The sequence below is a fragment of the Limanda limanda genome, chromosome 22 (assembly GCF_963576545.1).
Source record: "Limanda limanda chromosome 22, fLimLim1.1, whole genome shotgun sequence".
Classification (NCBI taxonomy): domain Eukaryota; kingdom Metazoa; phylum Chordata; class Actinopteri; order Pleuronectiformes; family Pleuronectidae; genus Limanda; species Limanda limanda.
Window position 1 is genome coordinate 9,593,542 of NC_083657.1, and position 16,824 is coordinate 9,610,365.

A 16,824-nucleotide genomic window follows, 5' to 3' on the forward strand; every position below is an offset into this window, starting at 1 on the left:
GAACGGGAGATGAGTCTCGCTGATTGACACAAATAGCTGCAGAGAACACTGTTCATATGGAAATGAGAACATGAAGTAGCCATCGAGTGCACTGCAAACTCAACCCCCCCGTGCCCACCTCCTCCCCCTCCTACTCCTCCTCCTCTTTGTGTCTGTGGTAATTACCTGAAGAGCTGCATCAGGCCTTCACGTCTCTTCTCATTCCACGCAGAGCCGGGCTACTGCGTGTGCACAAAACACTTGACAACTTTTGCATTAAACCAGTTTGAGACAAATTTTCCCGAAGCGCCTGTGCATCAAGGTTTTAACGCTAGTGCAGTGATCTCACAAACCTCTAGAAAGCTTTTCTCATTCAGGTCACTCTTCGGGCTAGATTTCTAAATCAAAAATATTTAACATATTTAGCTGTATTGGACAAACATCACACTATGACTTGTCCAGGAGGCTGAAACAAAACACACCCTGTCTCATCTGCCATTGAGTTTACAGCCGGTGCCTTCAGGCCCGGTTGTCTGTAGCCTTGACCGATTGCCCAAAAGTCGCCCCTCCGTCAGAATTTATTTGTTTGTCAATATTGGCACTCACCTTTTCACAACTTTTCCCAAGGGCAGCTAGATTTAGCGGCGCTGACAGGAGAGATGATTGAAGACATTATCGGGGCCGCACCAACAGCCCAGCAGCCCAAACAGAGCACACATGAGAACGCACACACTTTGATGTGAATGACAGGCGCGAACAGCGGGCACATGCACATGCCCGGGCACTCACTCTCTCACACACACACACACACACTCATTCGTGCAGAGACAGGAAATCAGATGCCCGTACAACTAGCAGGCTTGATGAGAATAATTATGATCCACACTCTGTAATTGAACGTTAAAGTCAGATGATACACAACCTTATGTTACCTTTGGCCTGATACTATCATTATTGTTATTATTATTGTGTGTTTTTGGTGATTCTTGTGAACTTAATTTTGGAAAAATATAGTTTGAGGCAGATGTACTACGACAAAAATGAGCCGCACACTATTTGTCTAGAAGTTTCAGCAAAATATATTCCCGATTGTATCGAGACGGAAAACTAAATGAGCTGCGTAGGTTTTAAATGAATTTAGTCTTCTGCACTGTTTGAAGCTGCTGGATAATCCTCAGCTGTTTTATATGCTGGAAAGCCACGCGATCTTTTAATCTCGCCATCTTTTGTAGTCCAAAAACAGATGAAATAAGTCATTGATCTTTTCTGTAATGTTGCGCTTTTTGCATCAGCATTTTCAGCTTAGCAGTCAGGGAAGAAGGAAAAAAAAAGAGAGACGATCCAGATAGACAGATTTGGTTTGTGCCGATGTGTTTTATCAGCCCGTCTGCTCTCCCTCCGCCGCTGTAGCTGCTGAAGGAGATAAACCGAACGAGCAGAGGCCTCCGGTTCCAGAGGCAGGCCGAACCCAAAGCCTATATCGCCGCCTACTTCAAAGACCTGCCCAAAGACTTCACCCTGGGAGATGCCAAGACCTACGGGGACTTTGAGAACAAGCAACTCCAGAACGGTCAGGAGTACATCTTCTTCGTGCTCGCTGTCCTGGAGATGTCGGAAAACGTAAGTCTGCTCTCTCCCTCTCGCATTTTTACCCATAGTGATATATTCTCTGTCTGCGGATGCTAATGAGCATGAAGGGTTAAATTCACCACACCTCTACGGAGGGTCGGAGTTTACTTCTGGTCAGGTGTGTTACTCGCAGCCCTTGTGAGACTTTGACTCAGAAACTTGAAGCAGCCGCTGACCCTTCCTGCTCCGGGGAGAGAAACCCCTGAAGACCTCGGCCGAGTGCGAGGAGACAGTGATAACGGAGCTCCTCTTTAATTGCGTCCTACGTGCAGCGCCCCTTATCTCCACCCGCTGCAGCTAGTGTGTGTTAGTGCATGTATCTGTCTGGACCGAAGACCTGAGAGCTGCATGATTAGGCCGCTGCAGGTGAGATGATGGATTTGATGAGCTGCCGGGGTCTACAGCGCTGAATCACACACTCTCCATCGGCCCCCGAGTTCAGGCAGAGCCAAAACAATAATGATGGACGGAGGGAAATCTCTAATTTGCCCACTGAAGCATTTATTTCCTTCCCACAAGACCTTTTTTTTTTATCTGCCCTTAGAATGTGAATAGGTCCAATCATGGCTCCTGCATAGGCGAGATATTGTAGATAATTGTGATTGCAGCTCAGCAGAAATTACAGACCGAAAAAACGTGGAATTGGCTTTTAATTGGTAATGATGGTCATGCTGTCTTTGTAAGAGTCTTGTTTTGCTCTTGTTACGCTCAGTAGTCTTTAGTAATGCTTTGAATATCACAAATTGGAAGCAATCTACTTACATTCGCCTCTGGATGTTACGTTTGAGATAATGTTTTATATGTCAATGTCAAAGGTACCATGTAGAAATGTTTTTAAAGGTGTGGCTTAATATATAATATGTAAAAGTAGCATAATTGAATTGAAATTAAAATACCTGATGCACATTTCCAAAAACCTTCTTTCCCCTGCCACAGATCATGTATGCCACCAGCCCGTACTCTGACCCGGTTGTTTCGGCCGACACGGACCCCCAGCCAATCATCGATGAGGAGGAGGGCCTCATCTGGGTGGTGGGCCCGGTGCTCGCAGTCGTCTTCATCATATGCATCGTCATCGCCATCCTCCTCTACAAGAGGTAAGGACGTGACAGTAAAGTCCAGACTAAAGTTTTTTTTCCCCCAATTTGTCTAAGGCCACATTCATACGACTACTTTCTCGTTTGAAAACCCTGCGTCCACACTCTTGGTGTCCACACTACTCCAGAGTTTTAGAGCTTGGAGACAATAAAGTAGAGACGCACAACCTCTTGCTAATTGGGTCTACGAACTATTATTAAGGAAATTGTATTTACACCGGTTTCCAAGCGTGCACGTGGGCGTGGACGGGCTGCAACCCGACACGGAGCCAAAAGCCTTGTGTGGGTAGAGATTATTTTAGTACAAATACAGCCTAAGAAATGAGCAGGAATCGAACCATGATGAGTCATGACACATTCATGCCAAGGGGAAGGTTCTCATACATTATTACTGTACATGCATTTAGAATTTACGTCATGAGGAGCCACTCAACCTTCAATATTTTAGTTTAGTTGTAATTTTAGTTCCTGAAACCAACACAAGGTTTTAAACGTCAAAGTGCATGTTTAAATGCAGACACTAAATGTACGATTTCAACTTAAAGCCTGAGGCGCATCGATCCCCAGACTATCCGTGACCCTCGCCCGCAGTAGCGCAAACACTAAATCTCCGATGAGCAAATCCAGGCGCACAGCAAACCCAAACTGTCAAGCCATCAAATGCAGACGCCCACAGTCCTTCACGCGGACACGTGTGCTGACTGAAAGTTAATCAGACACATTCTTCCAGCCCACTTGCACTATCACACACACACACAAAAAACACATGTTAAACCGGGGAAAACACTTGTGCACTTTCACACTGAATCAAAGCAGCCTTTTTTTTCTGTGTGTGTGTCTGAAACCCCATTGTGGCAGCCAGACCTCGAGCTGCCACTGCTCATCACTCAAGCGTAGAAGGGGGACGAGTTCACTATCTGCTGCATGTTGTTGCATGTGTGTGCAGCTCTGGAGCGGACCCCCATCCCACAAGGGGGCTCTGCTCCAGATCCCGACGCTGACCTTATGCTGCCCTCCTGTTTTGCCAGGACACAAACATGCAACTGTTCTACACATAGATTTAGTTCCCATCCTTTGCTATTTGGTCTTTTCTCCATTGTTTGAACATGTTCTGCAATTAAATGTCCGGTCTTACGCAGAAATTCTCAGTAGTTCTTAAGAAGTAACTTTAGAGGGGTAAGATTAGTAAATGTAGAGTCAGCTAAAAGAAATAGATCCATCTATGACATCAGGATAATGTGGGAGGTTTATGCGAAGTGCTTTATTCTCCTTTCTCTCACCTCATTGTCCTTGGGAGCCATTCATATCAAGTTTTGGAAAAAAAAGAGAACAGGTGGATGAAAACTGAGCAAAGATTGTTTGTGAAGGTTTCAGTGTTTCCATTTGTGTCTGGTAGATTTACACATCGATTACCGGGCCACCTCCACGTTAGGGAACATTGAGTGCATAAGTAGGAGACGTTTCTCTTGGCAAGATCAATTTTTATGTGGCATAAAGCTCATGTGCTAAACAAAGGGCAACTAGCATGTGAATTTGAGCTCTGGGATAAGACGTGGGGATAAAAAAGGGGCAAATTCATAAGTCACAAATATAAATCAAGATAATTTAGTCACCAGACTAAAAAATAAAGGTAAATTAATGGTAACATACATTTTAATTCCTTATATATTTACATGTTCATTTAAAGTTATGCTTTTGTACTAACATGCATAAATCCTAAATATGCGTAATTCTTGATTTTAATAAAAGTCAGAACGCAAGAGGCTTATTTGCAGGAAAAGGCCGACACAGCAATTAGAAGTCAAGAGATGACTTTTTATGCTTGAACAAGAAGCAATCAGCTGAAACTGCTTGAAATAGCGGAGATACAATGTACAAATCTTGGATGCACCTGGGAAACTGGAGTGTTTGAAACAAAGCGCCCCAAGGCTGCATAATTGAGTATAATCTGGAGAAGTGAAGCGTCACTAATCTTGTACACAAAGCAAAGCTGAGATATGATTGGTATCGTTTTGTTTTTCTAAAGAAAGTTTCTGGAATTTCTCCATTAAAGCTTAAGGTCTTACCGCCTAATGTTGTGTCGATATTTCTTTCCTTGCTGACCAACGGAGCAGCAAACCAGACAGGTAAGAGTGAGAAAGAAGCAGGAGAGCTAATCCCTTTTTAAACCCCCCTTTTCCCTTTATTCCTAGACTTGTACATATCATATCTAAACATATGGAAATTGGTCGTCCACTGGAGTTTAGATTATTTGTGAAATCGGAGATGTTCTTATTCAAAATGAACATATGTTCAAACACGCTGCTCACGATTGGCATCAACATTGTTTCTATGGCAATGGCAAAGTTCAAACGGGTTGACTTTTCCTACTAATAAACTTTAAATTCCTCTAACATGTATACTATTTATATGCTGTAATTACCAGTACAACTACCAGTGCTGTATTGATTCTTATGAATTTTCACAGTTCATGAAATTGAAATAAGTGTAGGAGAGACAAACAATCACAGAAACAAAAATAATGCAGACAAATACTGAAAAATAAGAAGAATACTCAACAATATAATACAAGTACAATGGCACTTAAATGAATTAGGTTCCTGTGCTACATGTAAAGTATTTTTTTTAATAATAAAACGGGAGCCGTTTACATTATAATGTTATAATAACTATAACTACAGCTTCAGAATTACTGCAGAGGCTGACACCTACAATGAAAAGTGAACAATACAGGCTTCACACAGGAAGGAGTTAATAGCTACTATAGTGGATTGTGTTATACTGCACAGTAATGATGCTATTTAGTCCAACCCCCCCACGTAGCTGTAAGGATGTAGTCCTTTCACCATCCTAATTATACATCTGCCTTCATCATCCAGTGAGACCACAAGGCACGCTTTGCGGTTATTCTGTGTTTTGTGCGCTAAGCAGGAAAAGAAAATACCAAAAATAATGACAATTTGCTGTTTCTCCTGCAGAAAAAGAGCAGAATCGGAAGCTAGGAAAGGAAGTCTCCCCAACAGCAAGGAAATGCCGCTGCATCATCCCACTGATCCCGTGGAGCTGCGGCGTCTCAACTTCCAAACACCCGGTGAGTAGATTCAAACCGTCCGGAGACTGTTGCCGATGCTACTGCCCTGCCTGCTTTTGAGGTTTGTTTTCACATTTAGCCACATAGCGTCCCTTGTCCCCTTAATACAATAACGTTCTCGCAGGGTCCCATGTCATCTTTGCTGTGAGATGGGCGGTATACAAGCAAGCAATTTGCAGAGAGCGGACAGGTGCTTAGAGAAGGCACGGAGGGTCAAAACTGACAGTGTCCTCCCCGGAGGCCCTTATCAGTGGGGGAAAATGAAGAGGCAGGAATGCAAGCCTGACAGTTCGGTGACACCTGTCATCTCCCCCTGCACCGGGGTTATCCAGGTCATCCAGACATGTCATGCTTAGTCAGAGGAACGTCCTGCTGCTGGACGTCCCGCGCTGCAGCATTGGGGGCGGTTGTAAAGAAAGTGGAGACGGGCTGAAAAACGCTGGTGTTTACTCGCTCTGACCTTTAGTGCTGAGGTGAGTGGCGGTCAGCGGTCACGCCTCGGCTATTTCCCGTTGTCGTTCCTCGACCGGGGAGCCACAGTCCATTTATCACCTGGAAAGGTGGCGAGCATCTCGGCCGTTTGAGTTCCTCTGGCACCGGCGGCGTCGGGACAGGTGTTCCGGGGACTGCCAATAATGTTGTAAAAATCAAAGCCATATTTTTCAGGTCAGCTCGTATGAAAGGAGGATGAATTATCTCCGCAGGCTCATGTTTGAAAAAAAAAAAGATTATGCATATTTATGAAAGCTCTTCAGCGATGTCAGGACCATTACTGGCTGTTTCATCCTGGCAGAGGGGTGTTTTTCCTTTTGGCTCAGAGTGATCTCAACCATCCTCCCACTATTGCACTCGCCTCTCAAGCCATCATTTTGTTCCCCCAACAGCTTCTCTGAGAGCTCGGCTATCTGCGTGGAACGGAAAAAAAGAACCAAACATTTTTTTTCTCACCGCCACGTGACAAATTCCTCTCAAGTCCTGAAGCACGTCTACATTTAGAACACCTCTCTCTCTCTCTCTCTGCCCTTCCTTGCACCTCTTTACCCCTCGATGGCGTTTCCATCTTAAGGATGCTTGATGCGACGGCGTGTTGGAAATGGTCCTTTCATTGTCCCCCCGTGGTGGAAATGGATTTTGAGTAGAGGGCTGGGGATGGCGACACCCTCTGCAGTCTTTTCAGATAGAGATGCGAGAGTGGGAGGGAGAGTGACGAACGGCTTCCATTAGCTAATGCCCACTTGTGTGTGTGCATCCAAAATGAAACAGCACCTCATTGTCGGAGAGAGGGAGACCATCGACCGACTGTTGTGTGTCGAAATGGCACCTGGATTCTGGAGTCGCAGATCTTTAGCCGTGGGCTCGATTCCAACAACGTGCACGAAAAGGCATCTTTTGCACTTTGGAACTTTTCCCTCATCTACACTTAAAGAAATGAAACAATCATTTTGACTTAAATTAGTTGTTTGAACCGGTCCCACAAAACTAGGTTGAATACATAGGGAAAAAGACTACAGATGGAATTATTACTATATGCTACATATGAAACTGACTTAATTAAATGATACATCATACATAAAGTACATTGAATTTACCCAACACAAATGAGTTGTGATTATGTTGTAGCATTTAGTTAATCTATAAATGTGTGTAGTTCCTATAAATAACATGTGGCTTTACCTGACTTTATTTAAACTTGACATTATTAAATATCAAATGTCAAGTTTACATCGTCAAAGTCAAGTTAACTGCAGGCTGAGAAACACTATGATGCAGACTGTGCAAGTAGTATATCACCCGGTCAGCACCCTGAGGCTATAACGTATATCAAATAATATCCTACTGGTGCTCGACTTTGGTTTGTGCTGCTGAGATATTTATCCCCTGTTTGCTTTCTCGTGTCTATGAAATACGCTCGTGGCTTTTGTCAAGCTTCAAGCATGATCATGTTTGTGTTACTAATAAATGTCCCGTTTAGAGTACCGCGCACAATCACCCAGCTTCATCTTGTCACGTTTTAAATTTCCACATTTGAATCATGTTGCCCTGAGGTCTGTAATATATTTGATCACACCGCCGTTTCCTCCGCAGGTTCAGGTGCGCCCAGTCACCCCAGTAACCTCCATTTGTCAAGTTAGTTGGTCTCGATTATGCATTTGACATGATTTGGGTTTTTCTTTTTTAGCTTTAATTCCCTATCTTTTCCATCCTAGTCTTGTTTTCCCATCCTCATCTAATCCATCTGGTGCAATGCTACGTCATCACAGGAGGAGGAGGAGTTTGAAATGACAGCCTGAACACATCTCATCACTCAAAGCAGACGTCATCTGGCTCTTAACATTTTGAATGTCTTTTTCGTTTTGTTTTTTTGGGGATGTTGTTTTTTTCCATCTTCCTGCCACGCTAACCAAACACCAGCTTTCTGTGCCAATAACCTCCTTCTCTCCCAGTAGGGAGAGTCCCAGTGGGGGAAAGTGTGCTCGATGACTCCCATTGGCTTCTGTGTCCATACACTCTTTATGAGCATGGCCACTGCTTTGAGTGAACAACCTAGCCTAACAATACCCACTCTCCCACCCCCCCGCCCCCCCTGTTAAACACACATGCTGCTTATCTAATGATTCCCTGTTGGCTGGTGCTTGGGTAATGGCCTCTTACAAGGCCCGTGACTGACCCTCTGTCCATCTTATTGACAGGCATGGCGTGCCACCCTCCGATCCCTGTAATGGACCTGGTGGATCATCAGGAGCGCCTGAAAGCCAACGACAACCTCAAGTTTTCACAGGAGTATGAGGTGAGCATAAAGCGTTGCGGCATGAAGACGACAAAACACCGGTACAGTCATATACATCATCAAGCCCCAGGTGCTCACATGAACGCCGATTTCAAATCGTGTGGTGGGCAAAGACCACAGTCTCGCATTTAACGATATTTTCCTGGAGGGCTTAATCCTACCAGTGCATAGCCATGCCAACCGCACAGCAGTTCAATCATGACAACAATGTGACAACTGGGTTTGGTGGACGGGCGCCCGGTCGGGGGATTAGGAGCTATATTCATGAGGAAAATATCGGCATCAGAATAGCTCACAGGTTTAAATTTGGCCGGTAACGATTTGATGTGTCTCAGCATGAAGTAGGTTTAATTAATAACGTTAATAATGTGTCCACTTCCATCACTAGGTCCCTGCTAACTTGCTAAGACAGTCAAAAGGACGACAGAATATCATTTATGTTATTAGCTACACTAAACCAACACAAAGATAGCATTTCTGAATGAGGCCATTTTTACTATTTAAAAACAAGAATCTTTATTTATCAGCTGTGATCTCTTTTGAGGTTTGCAAAGTGCTCATTCCGTCTAAATCCATCACTTCTGCAAATTGTACCATTCCTGTTAATGTTACCTGTGCTGTTACATTTTTAGCATGTGCAATAACCTTGAATAATCGCACTAAAAAGTCTGTGATCGGTACCCAGAGGCAACCCTACACCTTGCAGTATGAGGGTGTCGGGATAAAGTCAACAACACACGAGCAGTGCACTATATACAGACGGATATTCAGGGTGTTTATCCTTGAGAACCCTCACGCTTTACTGCTAAGTTGAGAGATGTGACTCATGCACTCCGAGACCTGGATGTTTCAAAGGGCTCCGGATTACCGACACGACCGGATCATTTATATCTACACTTTAGCTGAAGTCTCACTCTGCGAAGTACGGGCACTGCAGGGAATTTTGAAAATGTGATAGATGTGCATCGTGTAAATAGAGCTCGCAAAATCTAAAAGTCTGATGGAGAAATCGGCAAATATTAACGTGCGGAGCCTGAAACACCTTTTGCAAACAAGAGGTCCTTTCTGTGGCGTTGGGGGACATGCATGGGAACAGTCTCCCTTTCTTTGCCCGCTCCTCTCCGCGGGCCCCGGCAACGGCTCCAGGATCTATGAGGTCACCATGTGGCTGCCTGCCAAGCCGGCCCCATCATTACTGCGGCTTAAATACACTGACTTCCAATTTCATCTTGCTCATTCGAGAGCAGTGGAAAGCAATTTTGCAAGCACAATAAAAATGACGATTTTGATTACGGGCGACGTCGCAGCCGACTGTTTCAACAGATTTTGATAAAATATCAGGCCTCTGCTCGTGGGCTTTCTGCAGATAAACAAAGTCTTTCTCTGCCGCGGCTGTTGTGGTGGTCTAAAGTTTGCCATCAGTAAATCGTTCTGAAAGCAAAACATGAAGCTAATCTCCATGCATTTCTTGTTCATATAAGATAATTTCCATATTGAGATGAGTCCTAATGTGTCTGTTAATTTCACTTTGGTTTCTTCTGCTTTAAGTATAGAGATTAAAACATGAAAGTATCTTAGCGTAATTTAAAAGGCAATCATAATGTTTCCCCTACAATATGAAATGGAATTATTTCTTATATGTTTTTATATTGTCCCTTTGTGACATTATATTTGATCGCTCATTTATTGGTGATGAGGGGCTGTTAACAATCTCTGCTTTACAAAGATGAGGGAGGACTCGGGGTGCGAGTTCTGTTAAACTAGTCTCAAGTGGGGTATTCTGGTATTGGCCATAAAGTTCTACTAATCAAATGTGCAAAGCTGATGGAACGCAAGCTTTTCCTCCGCGACCCATTCAGATGTATCTTTTTGTAAATCCAATCAGTTACATGCACCAGTTATTCACGAGGCAAAAAACACAGTTTACATCATTCATCCAGCGAAAAAACTCAAAAAACTAAAGTTAAAGATTTGATGATAAAAGAGCAAACTTTAGAGAAGCTTATAGGTCAGAGGTCAAGCAATTAGGATTTCCTTTTGACTTCCATGTCAACAACATGACATATTTCATGATAACAAGGATTTAAAAAGCCTCTACATTAAGTAGGGAGTGGACCCCTTTGATTATTTAATTGCATCTGAGTATTTAGCCTGAAGTGCAGTAATTTCTTGATTTCTTATATCGATGTTTTATGAAATATGTGATTGCATTGACGATAAACAATTCTCTTTAAAAAATGGAGCATTAAAAAGCTTGATATTGGAAAACTGCGTCTAAGCCGAGGATGATTATGTGATTCTATGTGAATTTATTCTTCTCATATTCTGAAAACACATTAAGCTTTGAAAAGGTCTTTAACTTTACATACTTAACCTTGAGGGGAACCTTCTATGCATGCAAGGTAAAAATCTCAGTTGAAGGGCTAGAGACAAAGCCATTTTGTCAATATTTCTCAACCTTTCTTTATCACTGTTTTGTACACATGGGGGGGTTTAACGGCAGCACTAAAAATCAATATTATGCATTGCATTAACATGGAATTTGTATTCATCGCTTGCACTCTCTAGCACAAGTGCGATCAGTGCAAATACCTGTAAAAGTAGATTGTGCGACAGAAGAAGACTTGAATCATTAGATCTTTCACTTTTAAGAACTGACTCCCTCTGAGACGGTTGAGATGAAACTTTATTGTGAAGCGTTCGTCCATTCCACTATGTTTGTGTCATAACAACACTTTTTCTTGCCTTGCAGTCCATCGACCCCGGTCAGCAGTTCACGTGGGAGCACTCCAACCTGGAGGTGAACAAGCCAAAGAACAGATATGCCAACGTGATCGCGTACGACCATTCCCGAGTCCTGCTCTCCGCTATCGACGGTATGCCACCCACCTGCACACCTTCCCTCCCAGCCTCTGCATCGATCCCACAGACAAGACAAGACCTCAGGAGCACAACCACAATGCCCTTTTAAACTATATGCCTACACAAGCACGTCAGATTTCTACTTTTCTCTCGTGCCTAAGGTGCTCGGAAAAGAAAGACTTGAGAAATATATGACAATTCCCTTTTGAAATGCTGAGCCAAGCAATCAGATAAACCCGTCGCCTACAGTGGGAGATGGAAATAAGTTTTAGCAGCTTCCATTTCTTTAACTTCATGTCAGGTGAATCTTTTTTCAATACCCTGTGCTTACAGTTTGTGTAAAGCCACGGTTTGTTACTTGAGCAAATGTATTCATGGAAACCAGAGGAGCGAGCGCACAAGGAATACAGAACCCAGTGTAGCGTATTATTATTCGCTCTAGATATTACTGGTGCGGGTGTGTATTTGTTAAAAAAATCTGTAAATATAAATATATAGAAAATAAAGATAGAAAAACCCAAACTGGCCCAATTGACAAAGGCGTTGATAATAGCATCATATTGATAAGATGTATTTAAGATAGGGTTGCAGTCCTCGGACATCAGGGCCCGACTGTACATCTAGAAACACGTTTCTATTTTCAGAATTTCACATAAACTCCTCCTGAACCTGACTTCAACTCGTCCACTTGGAGTCTTGGGCTCATTCAGGACAGCTTCTAAGGAATTAACAACCTTTTTAAAATGGCCAGTTAAGCACTGGCTCCTCCACCAGTTTATTAAATTAACGCAATTACACAGCAACACAATGGCACACACACACAAACAGCTACTAATTAACCATTTGCGTTGAGCCGCTCCCACTGAGGACACGGGGAAATAAAGGGATTCGCATGTGGATGGTGTGACAAAAAACAGATAGTTGGACTTAGAGAGCCCTGTTTTTTGAAGTGTCTGGGAAACAACACACTGCTCGAGTGTTGACGGAACGTCACCAGCCGGGGCGCATACACACATCTGCACAACCACATTGGAGCCTTTGTGCCGCAGCAAGTGAGTAGTTCTCAGCCAAGGGGACATGAGGGACTTCCTCTTCTCCTTCTGAGCTTAAACAAAGCCTTTTGGCAAGCGACGCGTCCATTGTTTACTTTGATTGAGTTCTTTGAATAAAAAAGGGATTTGGGATTTGACATCGGAATTTGAAGGAGGCTACTTTCGGAAATTTTATTGATGCAAGGGGACGGATCAGCGGGATCTTCGGGATACAGTGCGCCCGGATGCCGGAGGGACGTTCGCGGACTTTAATGGCGGCGATATCGCTGCACTTTAGACGACTGACGAGGAACCTCTCGCCAAGTTGCCTGACCACACACAACACGGGCTTAGCGGGATTAAACTGGTATCTAAAGTTAATCCTGCAAAGTTGGTCTACCCTTCATGTGGCTAAAGTGTTCACTTTGTACTATCAATTAGTATATATTAGTTTGTGTCAGCATTGTTTCCGCAAAAATTCCATGTTCCCCATCAAAATCGTCCATGTTATTTTTGGAAGATTAAAGCGACCCGTTCTCTCCATTGTTCTATATTTAGTGCGGAAGCTGTCACGAGTTCAATTACAATCCAAATTTACAAGTCTGATCCTATCCAATGACAAGAGCTGCGCTTGAGTCACTTACACCCTGTTTAACAAAGAGGTCACTTTATTTTAAAGAAACCTAATCAAGATCTAATGTGACAACTTTATTAATCTGTTCGGGAGGGAGACGGTGAAGGAATGTGAAAAATGTGTGTGATCATCTGCTTGCAAATGTAAATGAATGTGCGAACACTGGTGCCGCTACGACTGCGACTCATCCCAGTCACAACTACAATATTGCAATCCTAAATTCTCTCTGTAATTCCTTTGAGAGTCCTTTGCTTTTCAGGCTGATGACTGTGTACCGAAAAACAATGTCGCCCTGTTTATTTCTTGATGAGCGTACTGACGGAGAAAATGGAAGAATTCATACAAATCCTGAGTGACAGAAAGCATAAAAAGGCAAAAAGCCATTTGCAAATGCAACTTGCCTCGTTCTCATTAAACCGCAGTAATGTCTCTTTTTGCTTTTCCCCTTTTCAATTCCAAAAACACACTGGGTTTAATTGTATTTATCCCTTGTCCATCATGGACATGTACAGCCGCCGCCTGGCTGTGTGGACGTCTTCAACTGCAAAAAAGAGCGGGTGGGGGAAGAGCAGAGAAAAATGAAATGATGTGGGTGGGTTTTTGAATGTGTTCACATTCCATTTCCTTTGCCTTTTTTTTTATGCTGAATAAGTTACCTGCGAGTAAAAGGCAGTGTGGGGAAGGAGGGAGGGGGGGAGCAGTTGGAGTGAGGGGATTCTCTGGGACGTGGCGTCCATGCAGATGAGACTTATCTTGGTCGACCATGTGTGCACGGAGCCCCTAAACTGCCAGTCCTAAAGCATTGACTAGCTGTCAGCTCTGTCTCTTTCCCCGGGATTCGAAAAAAGGCTGCTGCGCCTTTCATTTAATAAACGCAAAGGGAAGGAGGAGTGAGCGGGCATGAGGAGGGTGGGTTGTGGGGGGGGATTGTTTTGCTAGATTTTTTTTGTTGGTCTGTTTTTCTCCGTGTGAGGTGAGAGACTTGAACGGGCCAAAGCTTTATCTGTAAGTCGCTTGCAGATACGGCAGAGGGACACAAAAACGGTGGATTTAAATGTGTTGTTGATAGAATAATACAAATCCTTGTGGACTGGAAACTCTGGGGCCCGACTCCACTGCTTTGTGTTGCTTTTTTCCGATTTCGTACCGAGCGGAAAACGTGGCTCTGCTGACAGGAAACAGAAATGGTTTTATCTGATGTTACCGAAAAAGGGAAAATCAAGAATAGGAACTGATTTAGGAAGCAACAAATGCCACTATTTACCATTTTCTTTAAGACACTGAAATCTCATGTATAATCTATTTTTTACCCGTAATAATTAACTGTACTCTTCTTCCTAGGGATCCCAGGAAGTGACTACATCAACGCCAACTACATCGACGGCTACAGGAAGCAGAACGCCTACATCGCCACCCAGGGGTCTCTGCCGGAGACATTCGGGGACTTCTGGAGGATGATCTGGGAGCAGCGGAGCGCCATCATCGTAATGATGACCAAACTGGAGGAGAGGTCCAGGGTAAGAGATGGATATACAGAAAGGCGTGGTATTCCGTGGTGCACTGCACTAAATTAAACGAGTTGTATTCAACTGAAAAGACAGGTCTCAACTCAGAAGGAATTGATTTATTAATATTTTGGCCATGAGAGCAAAGTCAAGCTATTTCTTTCAAATATGCAGTTTTTAAGGCCAATTTAATAGTTTTTCCATTCCTCGTTTGACATTGAAATTTTTGCAATGCAGTCGTCCAACTCCCTCTCAACCTTTATCGGTCGCACAATCTGCTTGACACCCCTGTCCCTCCTTATCTGCTATTTTCCATTTAAACCGTGCAGCGTGTTGTACTCCTCCTCTTCATATTTACTCTCCAGGAGGAGCCAGGTTGCTCTCTGCTCCCCACTTAAATTCCTCAATCGTCTCTTTACAACCGCACACTATCACACGCCGAGCCGCACAGTCGAGACAGAATCGTGACTTACTTCATTAGCCAAGCCTCCCTGAGAGCCCGGTCTACCGTCAACGACAAAAGAGACTGGAAGAATCTGAAAAGCTACCTTGTCCAGTCGCCCGCATTCACTACTCTGGTTTTTTTACGGCTTGCACGGTCAAAAGACACTTCCTCCCTCCCCGGCACATCTTAAAACCGTTTCACTGAGCACATGAAAGCTTTCATAGGCGTCATAAGCTACTGACCTTCACACTTGTATGCCTTTTTCTAAGAGCTTGGCACAGTGTTAACTGGAGTGCTGACTCAATTCAGGGAGCGGGCTTTCACTCCGTGTATCCATACAATATGCAAAGCAAATAAGCTCCTTTGGCTGTAGTACAATTTTACAGGAACTATAAAATGAATGCGGCCTCAATTAAAAACGGGGGGGGGGGCCACGCCGTAGGTGCTTTGTGAGAGTGGAGATTCTTGGCTCTGCCCTAAAGGCTTCAAGCGACACATCATCTACAGCGTTTTCAGATTTATCAGAAAGTTATAACTGTAATTAATCATGGTGTCCAAATTATTGCATCAGTTTTTTAACTGTTACTATGGAAACTAAATCAGTGTAAAATATACAGAATGCTACACTCAGTAGTACCCTACTGTCCGGTTGAGCAGTGTTAAACATTCTGCTTTAACCCCATCAGTTCAAATGACAAAATAAAGAATAACAATCGACCTGAAACACTTACTTCCCCTCCAACACCAACAGTACTTCCCTTTGTCGGCGAAGCAGTAAAGCCGTAATGGAAGCGTGTTTTATTGGTCGCTCAATGGGAAACAAAGCCGCGCACGCGAGTAGCAATAAAGCCGAGGCGGTAATATGATTGGAAACTGCGGTTACCTTTGTAATTGCATAATGTGTCAGGACAATTGATTGCGCCGTCGCCTTTGTACAAATATCTCCGGCCATTTCATTGATTATGAAATCAGTCGGCAGCAATGAGGGGATTTGTGCGTTAATTTCACCATTATTTGCCTATATTGGATTGTGAATACTGGAAGTTCAAAGATTATTTGTACAATGTAAAGAGGTTTTAAAAAAAATTACAGAAATGCATCTGGGCTAATTTGTTGGAACCACAGTGGATAGAGACCTGGTTTATTCCGACTGGCCCTTGTTTGATGGGATGTTTCTGTCTGTTACAGGTGAAGTGTGACCAGTACTGGCCCACACGAGCGACGGAAACCTACGGCCTCATCCAAGTGACCCTGTTAGACACAGTAGAGCTGGCTACGTACTGTGTCAGGACACTTGCACTTTTTAAAGTAAGCGGGCGTTCGAATGCCGTTATCCTCCGAAGCCACACGGGCAACCCTGCGGTTACTAACCTTCTCTTCCCGTGTCCACATTCAGAATGGCTCCAGTGAGAAGAGAGAGGTGAGGCAGTTCCAGTTCACAGCTTGGCCGGACCACGGGGTACCGGAGCACCCCACCCCGTTCCTGGCCTTCCTGAGACGGGTGAAAGCCTGCAATCCTCCAGATGCAGGGCCCATGGTGGTTCACTGCAGGTAAGAAAAACGCGGTTCCGTGAAAACATCCTGAAGCATGAAATTGATTTTTTTCTCCCCATTTGCTGTAATGAATATATGAATACATATGAAAAGCAGAATATATTCCGGGCTATTTAGAGGTTGATGTCTGAGTCATCTGTGTGATAATGAAGAATTCTGGGATGAGATGAGATATGATTCAGAGTTAAGTGTATTAAGAGAGTATTCGA

At 43.7% G+C, this 16,824-nt stretch overlaps 1 protein-coding gene across 4 annotated transcripts in view; it reads left to right on the top strand.

Moving 5' to 3' along the window:
- LOC132995867 (receptor-type tyrosine-protein phosphatase delta-like) overlaps window positions 1-16,824 on the top strand; it is a 125,951-nt gene that overhangs the window by 98,861 nt on the left and 10,266 nt on the right. For 2 of the 4 annotated variants that reach the window (XM_061066096.1, XM_061066097.1), the window contains exons 19-27: window positions 1,390-1,599; window positions 2,545-2,705; window positions 5,684-5,796; window positions 7,882-7,923; window positions 8,487-8,584; window positions 11,337-11,460; window positions 14,453-14,628; window positions 16,250-16,369; window positions 16,458-16,612. In XM_061066096.1, the coding sequence (XP_060922079.1) occupies window positions 1,390-1,599; window positions 2,545-2,705; window positions 5,684-5,796; window positions 7,882-7,923; window positions 8,487-8,584; window positions 11,337-11,460; window positions 14,453-14,628; window positions 16,250-16,369; window positions 16,458-16,612 (1,199 nt within the window). The remainder of the gene's footprint in view (window positions 1-1,389; window positions 1,600-2,544; window positions 2,706-5,683; window positions 5,797-7,881; window positions 7,924-8,486; window positions 8,585-11,336; window positions 11,461-14,452; window positions 14,629-16,249; window positions 16,370-16,457; window positions 16,613-16,824) is intronic. The other 2 variants (XM_061066098.1, XM_061066099.1) reach the window with 1 other exon arrangement.